At 46.5% G+C, this 19,682-nt stretch overlaps 1 protein-coding gene across 3 annotated transcripts in view; it reads left to right on the top strand.

The window, feature by feature from the left end:
- Positions 1–19,682, top strand: part of ASAP1 (ArfGAP with SH3 domain, ankyrin repeat and PH domain 1) — a 349,074-nt gene that overhangs the window by 24,179 nt on the left and 305,213 nt on the right. For 2 of the 3 annotated variants that reach the window (XM_070630982.1, XM_070630980.1), the window contains exon 2: positions 13,807–13,891. In XM_070630982.1, coding sequence (XP_070487083.1) covers positions 13,833–13,891 — 59 coding nt within the window. In that variant the 5' untranslated portion in view covers positions 13,807–13,832. Of the gene's footprint in view, positions 1–13,313; positions 13,684–13,806; positions 13,892–19,682 lie in introns of those variants that run through there. The other variant, XM_070630981.1, reaches the window with a different exon arrangement.

Genomic DNA, 19,682 nt, shown 5'->3' with positions numbered 1-19,682 from the left:
GGAAGCATGGTGGTTGTGGGGCCTGGGCTTTATGATTCTGGTTTTATCGCAGGGGTACCTGAGGCCTTGAGGAGCCAATGGGCTTTCTATCACATGGTTTTGCCTCCAAAGCAGGTACCCAAGGCCAAATCTCCTGCCACTTTGGGGCACTGATATTCCCACCTCAGACTATTTCCTTGTGGTTCTTTGTCATTTAGGGAAAATAGGGTTGGGGAAGGTGGGAAGCCTTGATTTCTAAGAGAAGTTTGGTTCATACCAGGCGCGACAAGAAGATGCTCAGGGTAACCTACGTTTGAGGCGGTTGCAAGCAAGAGGCTTGCAGGGAATCCATGGCACTGTTTAACTGGTGTTGACTGGTTGGCACCTGAACTCTGATGGGAAATGAAAGTGTGCTGCGGAAGTCTTGGCGTGAGGGTGTTTGTTTAGGCGGTCATTAATTAATTCATTCAACAAGTGTTCTCTGAGCCGGACACTGTGCTAGCTGCAGGGTCTTCTGGTTTTCTCGAAGTCTCCTCCAGAAGAGTAAAGATGGGAGGCAAGGCTGCTTTGCTTGCATCTCTTGAACTTGCCTGGGGTTTCCCAAGAGCCTTCGAATCTGATGGGCATCCTGAGTTTGGTGACTCCTGGGGTGGCAACACTGAGCGGTGAAGGGAGTGGACTCAAGCCTGCAGTGAGCCAGCTGCATCCAGGCTTAGCATCCCGTGCAGGTGTCGCCTGCCGCACCTGGGAGACAAACATTTGTGAGATAGAAAAGGTTTAAATCTTCCTTTGAAGGAAAGAGTCTTGACTTGGGGAAACTTCATTTTGAAAAGGACCCTTGTAAACAGTGGCTGGTCCTACTAGGTTTACAGGTGGTGAAATTCCTAAGATGCAGAGATGGATTTCCAGAAAGAAGTTTGAAGATTGGGGTTGTGCCATCAGTGGCGTCCTGGTCACAAGGCTTCCCCAGGGAAGGGCTGAAAGGTGACTTCTCCAGGGCGTTCTGTTGGACTGGAGATGGTGGAGTGGGAAAGCTCAGTTTAGGTCGCACGAATATTTCCCTATAGTTTAAAAGGAGCCCCCAGTTTCCCATTTTGACAACTCGCACAGAAGTCTTTCTGCTGTTTCCCTTGTTTGTTTTTATCTCACTCTTCTCATGTTTTCAGTCAACAGGTGTTTATCGAGCACCTGTAAAACACGTTGCATCATCATGTCGCATGACTTTATTATAGTGTTGAGCCTTCGACATAAATTGCCTCTGCCTTCAGGAATGAGATGAAACTAATGAGTCAGGCTCCTCTCTACAGGCACACCCGCTCTTTGTTTTCTCTGCCAGACTGTCCTCTTCCTCTTTCAAAGCCATCTTCTTCCGGGAAGCCTTCCTTGATTGAACCTGCGCCCCTGTAACCATTCAGCAGATACTTTTGTGTGCCTGCTGCACCTCAGCCCCTGTGCCGGGGCCTTGCGGGTCAAGGTCCACGATTTAGAGAGGAGCAAGTCATGGTCCCTGACCTGGGGGAACTTCTGGTATTGAGTGTGGTCACGGGAGCAAAGGTAGCCTTTGTATATGGAGGTTTCCAGTAGGTTCCTGCAGTTGTGTCAGTGTGGTGTTTTCTTATTTCCTCTTCTTGGGTATGCTTATTGAGATTGTAAGTCACTGAGGGAAAGTGTCAGCCCATCAGAAAGTATTTATTGTGTTATTATGCTTTGTCCATTATTCATTCAACAAATGTATCATTCATTCATTATTCAATTATGTATCCAGTCCTAGAAATTGGAACCTTGTGCTCTGTTGGTGGGATTGTAAAATGGGGCAACGTCTGTGAAAAACAGTATGGCAGTTTTTCAAAACTAAAAAGAGAACTGTCTTGTGATCTGGCAATTCCACTTTGGGTATATCTCCCAAAGAATTGAAAGCCAGATCTCAATGAGATGTTAGCACAACCCTGTTCACGGCAGCATTATTCACAATAGCCAGAGGTGGGAGCAATCAAATGTTCATTGATGGATGAATGGATAGACAAAATGGGGTATATACATACAATGGAATATTATCCAGCCTTAAAAAGTGAGAGAAATCTGACAGATGCTACAACATGGACGAACCTTGAGGACATTATGCTAAGTGAGAGAGCCAGTCACAAAAAGACAGTGAGTTATCTGATTCCACTAATAGGAGGTACCTAAAGTAGTCAAATTCATAGAAACGGGAAGTGGAATGGTGGTTGCCAGGAACTGGGGAAAGGGAGAAATGAAATGGGGAGTGGTTGTTGATGAGTATGGAGTTTCAGTTTTACAAGATGAAAGAGTTCTGCAGATCTGTGGCACAGCAGTGTGAACATACCTAACACAACTGAACTGTACACTTAAAAATGGTTAAGATTGGGGCCAGCCCGTTGGTGCAGCGGTTAAGTTCGCACGTTCCGCTTCGGCGGCCCGGGGTTCACTGGTTCAGATCCCAGGTGCAGACATGGCACTGCTTGGCAAGCCATGCTGTGGTAGGCATCCCACGTATAAAGTAGAGGAAGATGGGCACGGATGTTAGCTCAGGGCCAGGCTTCCTCAGCAAAAAAGAGGAGGATTGGCAGTGGATGTTGGCTCAGGGCTAATCTTCAAAGGAAAAAAAATAGGTTAAGATGGTAAATTCTATGTTATGTGTTTTTGTTTGTTTGTTTATTTTACCACAATTAAGTTTTTTTTCCTCAATTTTTTATTTTTATTTTTTTATTAATGTTATGATAGATTACAACCTTGTGAGATTTCAGTTGTATATTTTTGTTAGTCATGTTGTGGGTACACCACCTCCCCCTTTGTGCCCTCCCCCCACCCCCCCCTTTTCCCTGGTAACCACCGATCAGATCTCCTTATCAATATACTAACTTCCACCTATGAGTGGAGTCATATAGAGTTCATCTTTCTCTGACTACCACAATTAAGTTTTAAAAATATATGTCTCCAGTCTTTTAGAGCAGGCATATTCTAAGCACTGAGCTTTCACTGATGAACAGGCCAGACTAGGTCCCTCCCCTCATGGACCTGCACTGTGATGAGCAGCTAGTGCGTGCCAGGAATTGCACAAGAACCTCCAGAGGTAGCTGCTGACTCTCCCACTCATACGGATGAGGAAGGGGAAGCTGAGAGGTGAAACAGCTTGGCTGGAATCCCAGAATGAAACCCATATCCAGGGGTAGGAGGGCTGAGCACCTGGAGCAGGGGGCCAGGCGGCTAGGGTTGCAGTAATTCAGACACAGGCAGGACCTGGCTCACCGTGCTGGTGCAGGGTGCTTGGGAGCCTGGCTCAGCAGGCCAGACATTGTGACGGGTATCGGCGCTGTGCCTCGGATGTGGCAGAGGGGTCGGCAAGCATTTGTCCAATGAAAGCTCTATCTTGGGCTGTGGCTTAGAACTTGCCTCTCTGTGCGCTCACAAGTTCTTCTTACTGTCTTTTCTGTCTGCTATGTCCCCATTCCTCCCTCAAAACCTGCTACCACCTCCCCCGTGAGGCCACTCCGTGTCTGATCCTCTGTGTTGCTTCTGTACCTTATGCCAACATCCATTTTTTGCAGGTACCAGCAACTACTGATTCATCTTTCTGCCTCCCCCTGGGGCAAGGTGCCCAACTTGGATTAGTACCTAATGGCATCTGTTCAACTGTTGTAGGAGTGAATGAATGAATGGTAAAAGAGAAGATAGAGTCAAATATTTATTTCATAGTTTTACAATATAATGGGCGTTCATTAGATCTTGTTACCTGTGGACTGACAAGGGAGGAATTCACTTCCTTTTCTTCTTAGAAGTGCAAATATGCATGGATTCTAAGCCTGAATTTCTGAGTTACAAATGGAGAGGAGACTGTGGGGTGAAACCTCACGTGGGGGCAGGTCCACGTTCGTGGATTTTGGGTGTTCTAAAGAAGATTATGTAGGCACCTCATTTCTCACATTTAAAGCTTTCTCAGAACTTCTCTGGGCTTAAACTAGATGAGATTGGAAATTTCTTAGAGATACTTTATTTCCTTTGATTCTGAGATGCCTTTGATTGCAACATGCATTCTTGACATCATCACAGCATTGGAGGAGAAAACAGAAGCTCTGCCACATTAAATTTCATTGATAGTAAGACACAGTGTGTTCCAGAAATGGTAAAATGTGAAAATACGGCTGTCACGGAACGGAGGGAATAATGTGATTACAAAGAGCGTTGTCAAATTGGGTTGCTGATGCTGATCGGACCTGCTCCAGGGGGTTAGGAGTGAGCTTGATGGGCGAGGCCAGTCTTGCTGGCTTGTTAAGGGTCTTGTTTTAGTTCCAGCACCAGGGAAGAAGTACATACAGCAGAGACCTCTCTCCTGAGGCTGCCACTGCTCTGAGAGGCTGGTAGCGGAAAGAAGAGTCTTCTGGAATCAGATAGATCTAGGTTCCACTTACTAGCTGTGAAAACTCTTGCAAGATGATCATCCTGTGCAGCCTCAGTCTCCTTCTCTGTAAAATGGCACAATAATAATACCTGTCTCCTCGGGTTGTTATGAGGATTAAAGAAGTTATTGCTGTGTAGTGTCCGATACACATAGGAGGCATGTAGTATATACTAGCGACATTATTTTTTCAACTATTATTTAATCTTTCAGAGCTGTCACCTCCTGTGTAAGACGGGGATCATAATAAGAGCTGTGCTTCTCACTCCTCGCGCTGGGCGAAGATTCAGTGCGATTGAACGGGGCCAAGTACCTGGTGCCCACACAGGACCTGCGTGGTGCCTGGCGGGCGCTCAGCAATGGGGGCTTCCTGCAGAGGGGTGAACGCCTTTCTGTGCAAAACCCTTTCCATCCTGGTTCTCTTTTCCTTGGGCACGCTGGAGGCTGGGACACTCAGATGCTGCTCCTGGAAGGTGACTTCCAGGCCTTGGTGTATCCTCCCTGACAGTCCCTGGGGTAGTGGCCAGTGGACAGTAACATGATGACCAGCTACAGGAACCATGTCCATGGCGCTGGCCGTGCTTAGAGGCCACCACGTCGGGACCCTGGGCTGCCGATGTTCTTTCTAGTTGTGGGTTGTCACGGTCGTGGCAGCTGTTGACCATACATCTGTTCTCTGCTGGCACTTCTCACACCCTTGTCTGAGGGCCACACCTGGGAGTGTTAGTTCCCTGGCACTTCCACCTTGCTCCTTGGTGGCCAAGAGCAAGCTCTCAGGCAGAAAGTCTCAGGTGTTGCTTGCAGTAGGATGCACTTGGCCTTACGTGGACTCGTGAGTGATACCTTGATAGGCAGTGTGTGGGCATCATCACCCATGTGGGCACCATCAGAGGCTGCTGCCATCCCCACTTTCCAGAAGAAGACACAGGCTTGTAGGGTGAAGTTCCTTGCCCCAGGTCACACAGCAGTCAGGTGGGAGAACCAGTGTTGGAATGTAAGGCTTCCTGCTCCAAAGGCTCTCCTCGTCCCACTGCTTGGGAAATTCCCCCAGCACTGGGCTGCCTGCTGCTTCCTTCTCCTGCACAGTCAGCACAGATGGCTCTGGCTCGGCGTGCTCCCTGGGAGGAAACACGACGCGGTTGTTTGAAAGGCCCTCCGTCGCACTATTAAAACAGTTGGTGGCACAACAAACTCAGGCGCCCGCAGATTTCACGTTCCGCATTTGCTGTTCTCCCCAGGGGTCCCTGAAGGAAATGTGTAGTTTTGTGGTGGCACAGACTGAGTTGAGTCTGCCTCTGCTGGTGTGAGGAGTGGTCACGTGGCTGGAGAGGGAGCCTAGCCAGCCTCGCAGTACACGGCTCTCAAGGTTACTCGGTTTTTCTCTTCTCGGCTCACTGAGGCCGTTTCTCTGGCATTCACTTGTTTTAAGATTCACCAAGTTCTCAGGATGCAACTTTTGAAAATGTTGAGGATTTACTCTTCACCTGTGGTATGTAGGTTCCTATGGCACCCAGTACTTTGCCTTTTTCTTATCTCCCATGAGGTTATTTCAGATCTGATTCTCTTACACATGGGCTCTAAGCAGAGACCATGTCTGTATTGCTCACCGTTATTATATCCTTGACATTTAGCTTAACAAATGTCTTTTCAATAAATGAATGGATGAATGGGTGCGTTTCCCCAACAGATGATTCTCATTATGGGAAGCCCTCGCCAATGGGAAATACCATGTGGTAAGCACTTACTAGTGAGGCAGGTCCTGTGATGTTGTGTTCACACCCAAATGAGGTCACTTATGAGAGCTCATCCTGTCCGTTGTTTCTGCATCTGTCCCCCTGACCCCACTAGACTGTGAGCTTGACCCACCCAACTTTGCCTCCCCACTGTGTGGCCCAGTGTGCGGTACATCCAGGGAATAGAATGTAGACATGTGGTCACGGTCATCATGAATTTATAACCCAACAAGAGGGTGCTTCTACTCTTATGAATCATGGGCCCTCCGCAGTGATCTCTTCTTTGGAGAGGACAGACCCAGACCATCTTTGATTGTTATCTTAACTGACGAGTGAGGCAGGGGGACAGGGCCCAGGCTGAGGTCCAGAGGCATCAGCATTGTTAGGCAGAGCACCTCAACGCTTCTTGGATTTCTTGGGGTGGCCTTCTGCAGGCTCTTGTCTGTTTCCCTCTGTAGCTTGATTGGGTAATCCCGGGCAGGTGGAGTCAGTGGGAGTGGCCCATCCCAAACACTTGCTGATGGGGAGGAGGAAGGGGGGATTAGGAGAAACAGCAGGAGTCCAGAGTTACCTGGCCACAGGCCACAGGTGTATAACTTGGAGCTCCTCACGACAGGCAGGGAGGCAGGACTTGTTGCTTGCTGGGGGCTATAGAAACTGAGAGACCTAGGTATCGGGCTGAAATCCCCATGACCAGGTCAGACGGTCTCGGCATTCACCATTGAAGAATCGCCCCAGGAGAGGCGGTTTGACTTGCCTATTTAAAACAATCAGAAAATAATACAGGACGGGAGGTATTCAGTCATAATCCATACCGCCTTGCCTAGTGTGGTGAGTAAATCCCTGAGCTTTGAAGTCAAGCCATTCCAAAGCTGAATCCTGAATCTGCCACCACCAGCTGGCCGTGTGACCTGAGAAATGTTACGTCACTTCTGTGAGCCTCAGTTGCCTTACCTGTAAAACTCAGTCACGGTTCCTTGGAGGGTTGTGGTGAGGACTGAAGGAGATAATTAATGTGCCTGGCACGGATCTGGTACACAGTGCCCAATACGAGTTGCTATTGTTATGGCTGTTGTTATTATTATTATTAGTGCATTTCAGAAATGGACAGATTGTTGGGCTAGGAAAGTTGGAGAAAGCTTCTTGAAAGAAGGGGAATTTCAAGTGGGACTAGACAAGTTGGGCTTCTGATGGATAAGAGGGAGACTGGCATAAATATACGTTCGGGCTGTTTTCTTTAGGTCCCCGATTTGCTAAGTAGAGCTTCCACAGAACAGGAAAGAGCCGCATCAGTAAATAGGAAAAATGTTTGGCATGATGTTATGGGAAAAAAAGAAATTGTCCAAGCCGCAGCAGCTGCAGATGACTCAAGAGTTCATAACATCCTCTACAAAAGGATGCGGATCGCAACATCCGTGAAGTCACTTCTGTGAATAAAACCCGGCACCTATTTGGGGATTGGCAGTAAAGAAGGGTTGATGCGCCCAGTGATTTATGTCTCTTATTCCTGCATGACATGCAGGAATTGCTGTCCTGACTGACATACCGTAAGTCACAGAATAGAATTTCAGTGGAGAAGCAGAAATGTGGGTGGATTAAAAATGCGATGCTTGTTGGTAATGAATTCTGGTTCGCTCTAGCGGGTCCTTGCTTTAAATCCTCCATCACTGGTGGCCGCGGGAAATGAGAAGTTGTAAAGAAGAGCACAGGAGTTGAGAGCACACGTTCACTCACTCCTCTGACGTGTATTTATTGAGCACTTATTTACAGACGCTGTGTTTTCCCTGCCTGTAACTTTGAGCCCACCCTGGAAGGCACTGCAGATGGTGCCTGTTCCCACGGAGGGCTTCCTGCATCTCTGTCTGTGGCCGTCCCCCGGCTCTGCTTGGCCAGTGAGGCAGAGGCGTGGGTGCATCAATGCTCCAGCTTCCTAACCCCTGGGGGGCACAGTGCTGATGTGTATTCTCCTCAGTCTCTCCGAGGGTCCCTGGTGGGATTGCTCCCCTGGTGCCTAAGCGGTAACCTGCACGACCTTGGACAAATTCCTTAACCTCTGAGTTTCAGCTTCTTATAGGATGGTTGTAGGAGTAAATGAGACAGTAACATCACTGCCTCCACTCCTAGGTACCCTTTATTCAACAAGTCCTCGGGACCCATACATTATCTTACTGATTCTCATGGTGACTCTATGAGGCAGGACTTTAATTATCCCAGTTTTAAAGATGAGGAAACTGAAGTAGCAAAGGCTAAATAACTCACCAGAGAGCCATAGTCTGAGTTCTAACCCAGATGCATTTGTTGTAAGGGCCAGCATTTTTTATTGAGGTCACATTGGTTTATAACATTATATAAATTTCAGGTATACATCCTTATATTTTGACTTCTGTATGCACTACATCATGTTCACCACCCAAAGTCTAATTGCCATCTGTCACCTTACAGATTTGCCCTTTACCCCTGTTGCCCTCCTTCCTCTCCTCTGGAAACCACCAATTTGTTCTCTGTGTCTATGTGGTTTTTTTTGTTGTTATTTTATCTTCCACCTATGAGTGAAATCATACGGTATTTGTCTGTCTCCGTCTGAGTTATCTCACTTAGCATAATACCCTCAAGGTCCATCCGTGTTGTCACAAATGGCAAGACTTCATCTTTTTTATGGCTGAGTAGTATTCCATTATGTGTATATACTGCATTTTCTTTATCCATTCGTCAGTTGATGGGCACTTAGGTTGTTTCCAAGTCTTGGCTATTGTGAATGATGCTGCAATGAACATAAGGGTGCATATATCTTTTCGAATTAGTGTTTTCATGTTCTTTGTATAAATACCCAGAAGCAGAATAGCTGGATCATATGAAAGTTCTATTTTTAATTTTAATACAGTTTTCCATACTGGCTGTACCAGTTTACACCCCCACCAGCAGGGCATGAGGGGTCCCTTTTCTCCACATCCTCTCCAACACTTGTTACTTTTTGTCTTCTTAATAACAGCTATTCTCACGGCTGTGAGGTGATATCTCCTTGTGGTTTTCATTCGCATTTCTGTAATAATTAGTGATGTTGAACATCTTTTCAGGTGTCTGTTGGTAAGGGCTGACCTTTAATAATAAGCCAAATTGTTAGAGTACAGGATCTAGCAAGAAAACTATTATTCTTCTTCTTCTCATCATCATCATTAGCAAGTGCCCAGCGTATAGTAGTTGCTCCTTATTTGTTGAATTTAGAAAATAAGGAAGGGGGCCAGCCCGGTAGCATAGTGGTTAAGTTTGTAGTGTTCACTTCACCAGCCCTGGGTTTACAGGTTCGGATTTGGGGTGCGGACCTATGCTCCGCTCATCATACCATAGAGGCATGCAACCCATATGCATAGAGGAAGATTGCCACAGGTGTTAGCTCAGCAACAATCTTCCTCAAGCAAAAAGAGGAAGATTGGCAATAGATGTTAGCTCAGGGCCAATCTTCCTCACCAAAAAAAAAAAAAAAAAAAAGGAAGAATGTTAGTCCCTTGAGATCATGAACATTCTTTTGTTCTTGGCTCTGTCTTCAGGAAGCAAGAACAATCCCTGGTGCATGGTAGGTACAAAACAACTGTTTGTTGAATGAATGAATATGAAATGGAATTTTTTTAGTTACTGGTAGTTTCTGGTTCTAAGAAAATCATGTTAATTGAAATGCATTATTTATTTCACTCTTACAGAAACCAGTTCCAGGAAGGAAATAGCTTTAAGAACCCTGACAGTATTTATCTCTAGGTGTTGGGATAATAAAAGATTTTAGTTTTATGCCTTAATATTTTCCATGATGGACCTGGATTCCTTTCTTAACTGGAAAGAAATAATCTTCAGAAAAAAATCAGTCTCAAAGCACAAATGGATCCTAAGGCAGCATGAGGGAGACACTGACATGTCCGTGGATGCTGACCTAACTTGAGTGGGTTCAGAGTCTAGAGAGCGCAGGATGTGAACTGACTTTGGTGTCACACCTCACACAGCTCTTTCACACACCATCTCTCTGGAAGCTCACACCAGTCTCGTGACGTAGGCCAGACTGGGATTAGTGGCCTCGTTTCACAAACAAGGGACCTGAGAGCCAAAGAGGCTCGCTGACTAGGACGAGGCTCTGCTTGGGGGCACAGCCGGACTGGAACTCTGGGCATTTGACTTTAAGCCCAGTGGCCTTCCCACTCTATCCCAGCAGCCTCTCATGAAGACCCATTAAAGGGAGTGGGACAAGGGCACAATGGACCAGGGACTCATGTGACAGCTGTCTCTGAGCATCTGCAAGACCCTTGTATGGAGGCAAAGCCTGGCTTGGATGTTTTGAGTCAGACAGCTGGGGTCAGAATCCCAGTTCTGGCAGACACTGTCTTGGACACGTTGTATCCTATCTCTGAGTCTCGATTTTCTCATTGGTAAAGCTGGCCCAATATCTACCTTGCAGGATTGCATGAGGGTCACACTGGCACCAAGGAGGTGGGTGTTCAGCTCCACCGATTGTCATCACATCTGTGCTGTCTGTGTGCAAGACTTTCATTATTCCCAACCTGTGCTGATACTCCTTGGTGTCCATAAATTGGTGTTCCCATGTGTATGAGTCAGTTTTGGCCAAATAACAAAACCTCAGACTTGGCAGCGGCTTGCTTGATGGCAGATATTTATTTTCAGGCTCCTGGGTCTGTGGGGCAGTTGTGGTTTGGCTGGCCTAAGTTGGGGTCGGCTGGCTCAGGCTGGCCTTCTGGTTGGGCTCAGATCTGCTCCATGTGTCTTCGATCTGGGGTCCAGACTGAAAGGCAGCAGCCGACAGGGCCGAGGGAGACATACTTCTCTCCTTGCACATCCTGGGGGTGCAAGAGGGTTAGGATTGGGACCAACACACTGTCACTTCCATCCACATTCCGTTGGCTAAACAAGTCAACGGTCCAGTCCAGGATCCAGTGGGTCAGGGAGCTAACCACCACCCACTGTAGAGGGAAGCATTGCAAAGTCACGTGACCAAGGGCAGCGACGTATAATCCAAATTCAGGTTGAGAGTGAGGAACTGGGAGTGGTGGTCCAGTCGAGGCACTGTCTCAGCTCGTACACTTGGATGGAGCAGGGAAAGGAAGAGACAAGCAAGGGGGGGGAGTGGGCTGGGAGAGTCATGGATGATTTGTGCAAGTCTCCGGGCCTTATTTCTCACAGACGGGTACTGAGTGAAGTTGCGACCAGGGGGTGAATGTTCCAGGAAGATCGCAGTCTGTGATTCTGAGGGAGAGCCTATGTTATTCTTATGCTGCTACCACACTGTCTTGACTGCCGTAGCTTTGTTGTAGGTTTTGAAATCGGGAAATGCGAGTCCTCCAACGTTGTCCTTTTGTTTCAAGATCATTTTGGCTATCCTGAGTCCATCCCATTTCCCCGTCAACTTTAGAATGAGATTACCAATTCCCCGTCTAATTTAAATGTGTGCTTCAAGATTCAGGAAGATTCAGTCAATCCCTGTTGCCATCTCAGGTTGAAGGAAGTGACTCGATCATTTATCTAACAAATGTTTATTAATATTTTGCCAGACACTGTGTGGTTGTGCTGGGGCTACACCAGGGAGAAAATCCAAACACAGTCTTTGTACTCACATAACTTATAATCGAGGCAAATCAACAGAGGTTAATCAGGCTTCACATTAATGAATACACAATTAAAACTGAGGTAAATTTTGTGATCTAATCTGGAGGAGCAGGAAGAGTTTCCCTGAGGAAGTAAGATTTAAGGAAGTATAGGTGTTAACTAGGCAAAGTGAGTGACGAAGGCTTGCAGGCAGAGGGAGCAGCATGGGCAAAGGACCTGGGGCAGAAGGACCATGGAGAGTTCCAGGATTTGAAAGAAGGTCATATGGCTGCAGCAGTGAGCCTGAGTGGACAAGATGAAGCCAGAGAGGTGGGCAAGAGTCAGACCACATTAAATGATTTGGATGTTTACCTTAAAGCACTAAGAAGCCAGTGAAGAATGTTAAAAGCTGGGGGTGGAGAGGTGGAGATGACGCAATCAGATTTCTGTTGCAGAGGTTTCATTCTGCATATGGTCAGTTTAAGGTGTGGACCTTATTTGGATCTGGATTTTTAAAAACAATTGTTAAAAAAAATGTGTAACATTTATGAGACTATTAGAAATTTTAACTTTGGATTTTTGGTGATTTCAAGGAATTATTATTATTATTATTATTTAAAGATTGGTACCTGAGCTAACAACTGTTGCCAGTCTTCTTTTTTTTTTTAATTGCTTTTTCTCCCCAAATCCCCCCAGCACATAGTTGTATATTTTACTTGTGTGTCCTTCTAGTTGTGATGTGTGGGATGCCATCACAACATGGCCTGATGAGCGGTGCCATGTCCGTGCCCAGGATCCGAACCGGCGAAACCCTGGGCTGCCAAAGCGGAGCATGCAAACTTAACCACTTGACCACGGGGCTGGCCGCCTTGAGGAATTATTATAATCTTTTTAGGTGTGGTAATGGTATTGCAGTTATATTTTTGTAAAAGATCTTATCTTAGAGATACATGCTCTACGATTTAAGACTAAAAATAAGATGTCTGGAATTTGCTTTGAAAGAATAATGTGGGGAGGGGAAGGATAAGGGCGTGGATGGGGTAGATTAATTACAGGTTGATGATAATTGGGGCTGGGTGGTGGGTACATGGGGTTCATGATACTCTTCTCTTTTTTTGTTTTGGTACAAAATTCTGCATAATAAACCTTAAAACAAAAAAAAAGAAAAGGATTATTCTGACTTCAGTGTAGGGGAGCAGATTTTAGAGGGAGAAATGTTGACGAGGGGAGACTAGTCCAGAGGCAGTTGCAGTGGCCTGGGGAGAATGATGGACGCTGGGTTCAGGGCTCTGTCAGTGGAGATGGAGAGAGAGGGACACGTTGAGAGATCTTTAGGAAGTAAGGGAGACCCAACTTGGGGGTGGATTGGATACTGGGGTGAGGGAGATGGTAGGTCAAGTGTCCCTCGGTTTCTGGTCCCAGATGGAGGTGCCACTCTGAGCTGGGGATCACTGGAGAAGGACCAAACAGGTCCCTCGGCTCATGTTGTTTTCCCACTCCCAGCTCTATTTCCCCTCCATTCTGCAAATATTGGAGCTGCTCCCTTATATAACACCTTTTATCCCAGACTTCCTGCGTGCTGTGCACTCAGCAATTAATTAAGCGCTGGTATGCATGAATTAATTAAAATCCTCTCTCAGCTTCAGAGCGGCTGTCCTGAAATAGGGATATTCGCATACATCTATGTCCTTCCTGGGGCTGGTTCACTTTGCTGGGCGAACACAGCTGCAGGTGCCTGTCTGTCTGTCTGTCCGTGGCACCTGTCAGCACACTTTAATTTCATGTTTAGGAGCCCAGGTCTAGAGAAGTTAATGACTTGTAAATTGCTCTCCAACGTAGAGCTAGAAATAGAAGGCGAGAAGGATTCCTGAGCACTTGCACAGATGCAGCGATGGAGACGTCAGCCCCAAAGTGGATGGCTGAAATAGTGGTCTCCTGGCTGTTTTCCTTCTCCTTCCTGGACAGCCATTCTGTGGGGTAAGGACGTTCCTAACAAGGGTGCCGGCCTCCAAGTGAAATCGCTTGTTGGTCTGAGACAATGACTTCTGCCCTGTCCCGCTGGATGACTCTTGTTGCCTTTTTTCCTGCCCCCCCATCCAGGTAATTTCTGATGTGACGGCTGAGACATGAGATCTTCAGCCTCCCGGCTCTCCAGTTTTTCGTCGAGAGATTCACTATGGAATCGGTGAGTGGTCTCAGCACATCCTGTCCAGGGGGCCCAGCTGGGGACAAGTAGAGGGATTCTTTTTGGGGGTTGAAATGCAAAATTTAATGAAACTCAAGCACTCGAATCTGACGGAGACCCCATGGGTGTGAATATAAGTGGCATTCAGATCTCTGGCATTTGCAGAGCTGTAGACTTTTTAAAGTGTTTTCCATCACGTGGGCTATCTCCTTGGTATAGAAGCAGAGGTGGCGGGGTGATGGGACTAGACAACCACGTCAACACTGCCAACAGTAACAGGTGCTGTTTTAGCTGAGTGGCTCTTTAGAAACATTATTTCATTCAGTGCCCTCAACAATCCCACCAGGTGAGAATTGCCACATTCATTTTACAGATGAAGGACTCACCCAGCTGGATTGGAGGTCAGTAGTCCTGATTCCAGGTCTTCTGCGTTTTTCTCTCTGCCATGTTGCCTCTTGATAGTCGTACGATCTGCCCCATTTTGCAGCTGGGGATACTGAGGCCTGGGATGGGGCACGTGATGGGGTCTGAGGAGTCTGGCCTCGTGGGTGGAGGTTTGTGTTAGAGGGTGGTAAAAAATTAGACCAGACAGGAAGAGCCCTGAAAACGAGGCAGAGAAAACTCGTAGAGTCTGAGAATCTTAAAGTTGCCAGGGTTTCTTGACACAGGGTCGATCTGCTGTAGCTGGCATTTCCCAGAAGTCAGCTCAGTGGTGGAAAGAGTGTGGGTGCTGGGAGCGGGTGGTTGAATCCTGGCTCTGCCCCGACTTTGTGTAACCTTAGGCAAGTTGCTAAACTTCTCTGTTTCTTCTGTTTTCTTATCTATGAAAGACGGGTGATAATATTTATGTTCCAGGTTTTTTGTGCAGACTAGGAAAAAAGGTATACAATGAAGTGTCTTGCCTAAAGTGGGCACAGAAAGCATTGTAATTATTCCAATTTTGGGGATGAAAGTAATTTGTAAGGATAATTAGACAAGCAAAAGTGTTCTGAATGGGTGGGAGAGGTGAGGGGCTGGAGGCTGGGACACCAACCTGAGGGGCGTTGATGTGACCCAGACATGAGGTCATAGGGCGCTGTTGCCACCTTCCAGGATAAGTGAGACTTTGCCTGCTTATTTTCATAGTTTGACCATTACCCAAAGTTTTATTTTATTTTGTTCTATTTTTTAAATCCAGTCCAACACAAAAGTGACATTTGTTTTTGCAGGTGTCTTTTCAGGTGATAATTATAACTGCAATAACGGTGCATTATTTAGGATTAGGTTTTGCTGTGAATCATGTGAAATCTAAAAGAACATTGACTTGAAGATACAAGTAAATTTTCCTCCTTATGAAAGTTCAGACACAGGTGGTGCAGGGCCGCTACAGCAATCTGTGAGAGACCCAGGCTTCTCCTGTCTTGTTTCTCTCCCATGTGGGCCTCCATTCCCAAGGTCACCTCATGGTCCATGTTGGCTGCTTCTGCTCCAGCCATCACATCTACGAGAGGGAAGAAGGACAGGGAAGAAAGGCAGGCCCCTCCCTTTCAGGGTGCTTCCTGAAAGTTGTACTTGCTGCTTCTACTTGTATTGTATTGCCCAGAAGTTAGTCCTCTGGCTACACTTAGCTACAAGGAAGGCTGGGAAATATGATCTTTATACTGTGAGACTAGTGCTTACCAAAATTGATAGTTGTTATTATACAAAAAGAAGAGAACAGACATTGGAGGACAAATCTTTCTTTGTTGTGCAAGTAGTTATTGAAAGATTACGGTTAAGAGGGTAGGCTCTGTAGCCAGGCTGCTGGTGTTTGAATCCTGGATCCATGGCTCCATAGTTATGTGACGTTGGGAAAGCTCCTTAACCACTCTATGCCTCAGTTTCTTCATCTGTAAAATCCTACATCCTTATATGGGCTCCTTTGAGCATTAGATGAGTTAAGGTAAAGAACTTGGATCAGTGCCTGGAACATAAGTTCTATTAATGTCAGCTATTACTGCTACTGCTACTTCTATTACCAGTACTACTACTAATACTATTACTATGAGTACATCTATCACCACGATTACTACTTCTACTATTACCATTACTACTGCTTCTACTATTACCATTACTGCTACTTCTACTATTACCATCAATACTGCTTCTACTATTACCATTAATACTGCTTCTACTATTGCTATGACTACTTCTATTACCATGATTACTACTTCTACTATTACCATTACTACTATTCTACTATTACCATTACTACTACTTCTACTATTACCATTACTGCTACTTCTACTATTACCATCAATACTGCTTCTATTATTACCATTAATACTGCTTCTACTATTGCTATGACTACTTCTATTACCATGATTACTACTTCTACTATTACCATTACTGCTACTTCTACTATTACCATTACTAGTGCTTCTACTATTACCATTAATACTGCTTCTACTATTGCTACAACTACTTCTATTACCACGATTACTACTTCTACTATTACCATTACTCCTACTACTACTACTGATACTATGACTCCTTCTCTTACCACTCCTGCTGCTTCTACTGTTACAACTACTGCTTCTACTTTAGTACTACTCATCGTGACCACTACTTCCACTTTTCTGCTGTTGCTGCTGCTGCTAGTGCTGTTGCTACTGCTATTTCTATTACTATGCTGTTACTGCGATACCACTGTTGTTTACCAGGCACTGCACATACACTTACAAATTTTATACCCATAGCATGGTAAGTATTATTTCCCCCACTTTGAAGGTCAGAGTCAGGGAGGGTGGGAACCTTGTCAGATGTCGTGCAGTGGGCAGGGTGGTGCTTTAGTCCTGGGGGCATCATCCTGGGGTGGTGACTGGAAAAAGCATGAGGCGGGCTTCTGAGATTCTGCGAATGTTCTGTTTCCTGGTCTGGGTGCTGGTTACACAGGTTTATGTATTTATATGACACTTCAGTAGAAACGAAGCATGGGGCGGGCAGTGGTGGGGCATGGGGGAAGCTTCACCTGGTTCCAAAGCCTGTGCTCTCCTCACCATCACACAAGGCCCGACACTGTCATTGCATTTTGTTTGTTTGTTGGCTCATTCATGTGACATATATCGATCAATTCCTTATTCCTTATGTGCCAGGAACAGGGCTGGAGTGCTTGGAATGTGAAAGGGCAGGCAGCAGACAGAGCCCTATCCTCATGGGGCTTTGTCTCTGGAGAAACAGGAGAGATGTGAACACCATCCCAATTGCCCTGGTTTGGCTCAGTGTGGGACGCCCTGGGGCCACAGGAGGGGCACATAAACTAACCCACCCACGCAAATAACATAGATGTCCATCTCAACTGACTCCTTTGATAAGAATGCGTTCCCACATCAGCGGGTGAGCCGATCACATGAGGGCTACGGGGAAAAACACAAAGCCGTGCCCTCCGTTCCCTGCCAGGCGGCACTGAGAAGGGGTCAGCTGTTCTTTTCCTTGTTTGTCACTGTGACTGTTGTTGACCTCCACCTGGCACCCCGTGGAGCAGGCAGCGCTGGAGCTTGGAGTTCAGTAGACGAGAAGGGGAACCCACAGGGCAGACATTTTCTATATCTATCAAGGCAGAAGTCCAGGGACCTCTTACTTTGTTTGTTTGTTAAAATAAATGTATGAATGAATGAATGAAGTCACATCCCACAACAATGCAGTTGTCACCCCTGGGAAAGCTCAGGTCCAGGGGAATAAAGAACAAGGTGGTTCCTTTCTTCACCTCACATACCACCTGGACAGCCGAGGGCAGACAGCAGCTGTAAGTGGAGCTGAATCCTGAGCCAGCAGGAGAAATCATTTGGCCCTATTTCCAGGGTTTTTCTCCATAGGTAGAAATGAACTGACCTAAACATTAGACCCTCCTAAACCAGGCCCAGGAGAAACCTCTGTGACACGCCCTTTGGCCTTTCCAGAGGTCATTATCATGCCACCAGCTGTCAGCGCAAATTGAATTTCCCGGAGCCCAGCTGATGTCCCTTTTTGGCCGCAGGGCCGGGGTCAGGAATGAACGCTGCTCATGGACGGGAAGTGTGTCCCTCGAGCTGAGCTCGGAGGCACTGACCTCTCACCTCTGAGCAGCATTTCTAAGATTGTTGGAAGGGTTGGAAAGCCTTCTGATTTCTGGATACAAAAGAAAAAAGACATGTGTTTTAAAAAAACAATAGCATTCAAATTCCGCTGTGAAAGCCCTTTCAATATAATTGAGTCTGTTTAAAATTCAACCGGTTATTCCAGGGCGTCTGCCGTTCCTCACTTAGATACATAAAGGAAGGAAGTTTCTACCTGTGCCAGGCCCGATGCTGACTCTTGGGGAGATAAATGAGTAAGACTCATTGCTCCAGTCTTCCTGAGCTTATTGTTCATTCATTTAAAAAAGTTTGTTCATTCTACAAATGATTATTTGACGTCGAATTGGCTCTGGTCTCTTGTCGAGATAAAAGACATAGTTCTTCCTTCTGTGGGGTTTATACTTGATTAATTTTTTCCCTTGCTCACTCAGCAGACATTTTCTGAACACCTACTGTATGCCAGGGGTTGCACTAGCTGTTGGGATACTAAGATGAACAAAAGATAGCTTCTGTCTTGATGGAACTAAAAGATTGGACAATATTGTTTTCGTCTCCCAGGGCTGCCATAACAATAACAAAGTACTCTGTGGCTTAAAACAATAGGAATTTATTATCTCACCCTTCTGGAGGCTAGAAGTTCAAAATCAAGGTGTCGGCAGGGTCGCTCTCTCTCTGAAACCTGTAGAGGAGAGTCCTTCCTTGCCTCTTCCCAGCTTCTGTTGGCTGGCATTCCTTGGTGCTCCTTGGCTCACAGCTGTGTCCTTTCAATCTCTGTGGCCTCTGTTGCCACGTGGCCTTCTCCATGTGTTTCCCACTTCTTCTCTTACAAGGGCACCAGTCATATTGGAATAAGGGCCCACCCCACTTGTCTGACCTCATCTTAATTTACATCTTAACTGCGTCTGCAAAGACCCGATTTCCAAATAAACTCACATTCATGGGTACCCAGGGCTAGGATGTCAGCAGTTTTGGGGGGACACAATTCAACCTGTAACAAATATAGATAACGTTGTGAATAAAGCACCTCCATGGGTGCCTGCTGCTCGGTGGGTCCTGAGTAGGTGTAATTGTCCACCCTCCCTTCTTTCCACTTTGTCTCAGCATCTAAAGCATTCACGCATTGAGGGCAGGAACCCTGTGTTGCTCTGAGCGAGTGTTTCTGGATTTTTTGCCAGGGAACTGGGGCAGGCATTTCATCCCTTGCCTACAGGGACGTTCTTGTGCCTTCCCCAGTGGACAGGCAGAGCTCTTTCCTGCTGCTTGCGTCAGTTTTTATTTCTTGGGGAGTTTGATGAGAGAGTCCTGGGGAACACCCGCCTCTCCTGGAAGGCCTGGCCTGGGGGTCAGAACTGTGGATTCCTGTCCTGGCTCTGCTGTGGGCTGGGGCATGTCATGCCTTTTTCTGCCTCGGGCATCTCATCTGTACCTCCTCCCAGGGCTCTGGTGAGGACCAAGTGGGATCAAACCTGTAAAGGGTTCGCCAGAGCGCCTGGTCCATAGTAGATGTTGAGTGCGTGTCGGTGGGATCATGGCAGGGCGTGTGACACCTCCCCGGGAAAGACGCCCCCGCTGTGCCCAGCTCATTCAGCACATTCCCCTCAATAAAGACTTTTGTTCAGTGTTCAGTGCCATTCACCGTCAGAACATTTCCCTGTAGTCTTTCTAAGGAAAGTTTTTTGGAAATAGAGAAAACACCCCTAGCACAAAGATGTCCAGTG

Source organism: Equus przewalskii, chromosome 8, assembly GCF_037783145.1.
Source record: "Equus przewalskii isolate Varuska chromosome 8, EquPr2, whole genome shotgun sequence".
NCBI lineage: Eukaryota > Metazoa > Chordata > Mammalia > Perissodactyla > Equidae > Equus > Equus przewalskii.
The sequence above is the reverse complement of the archived record's forward strand: the minus strand, read 5'-3'. Positions and strand labels throughout refer to the sequence as shown.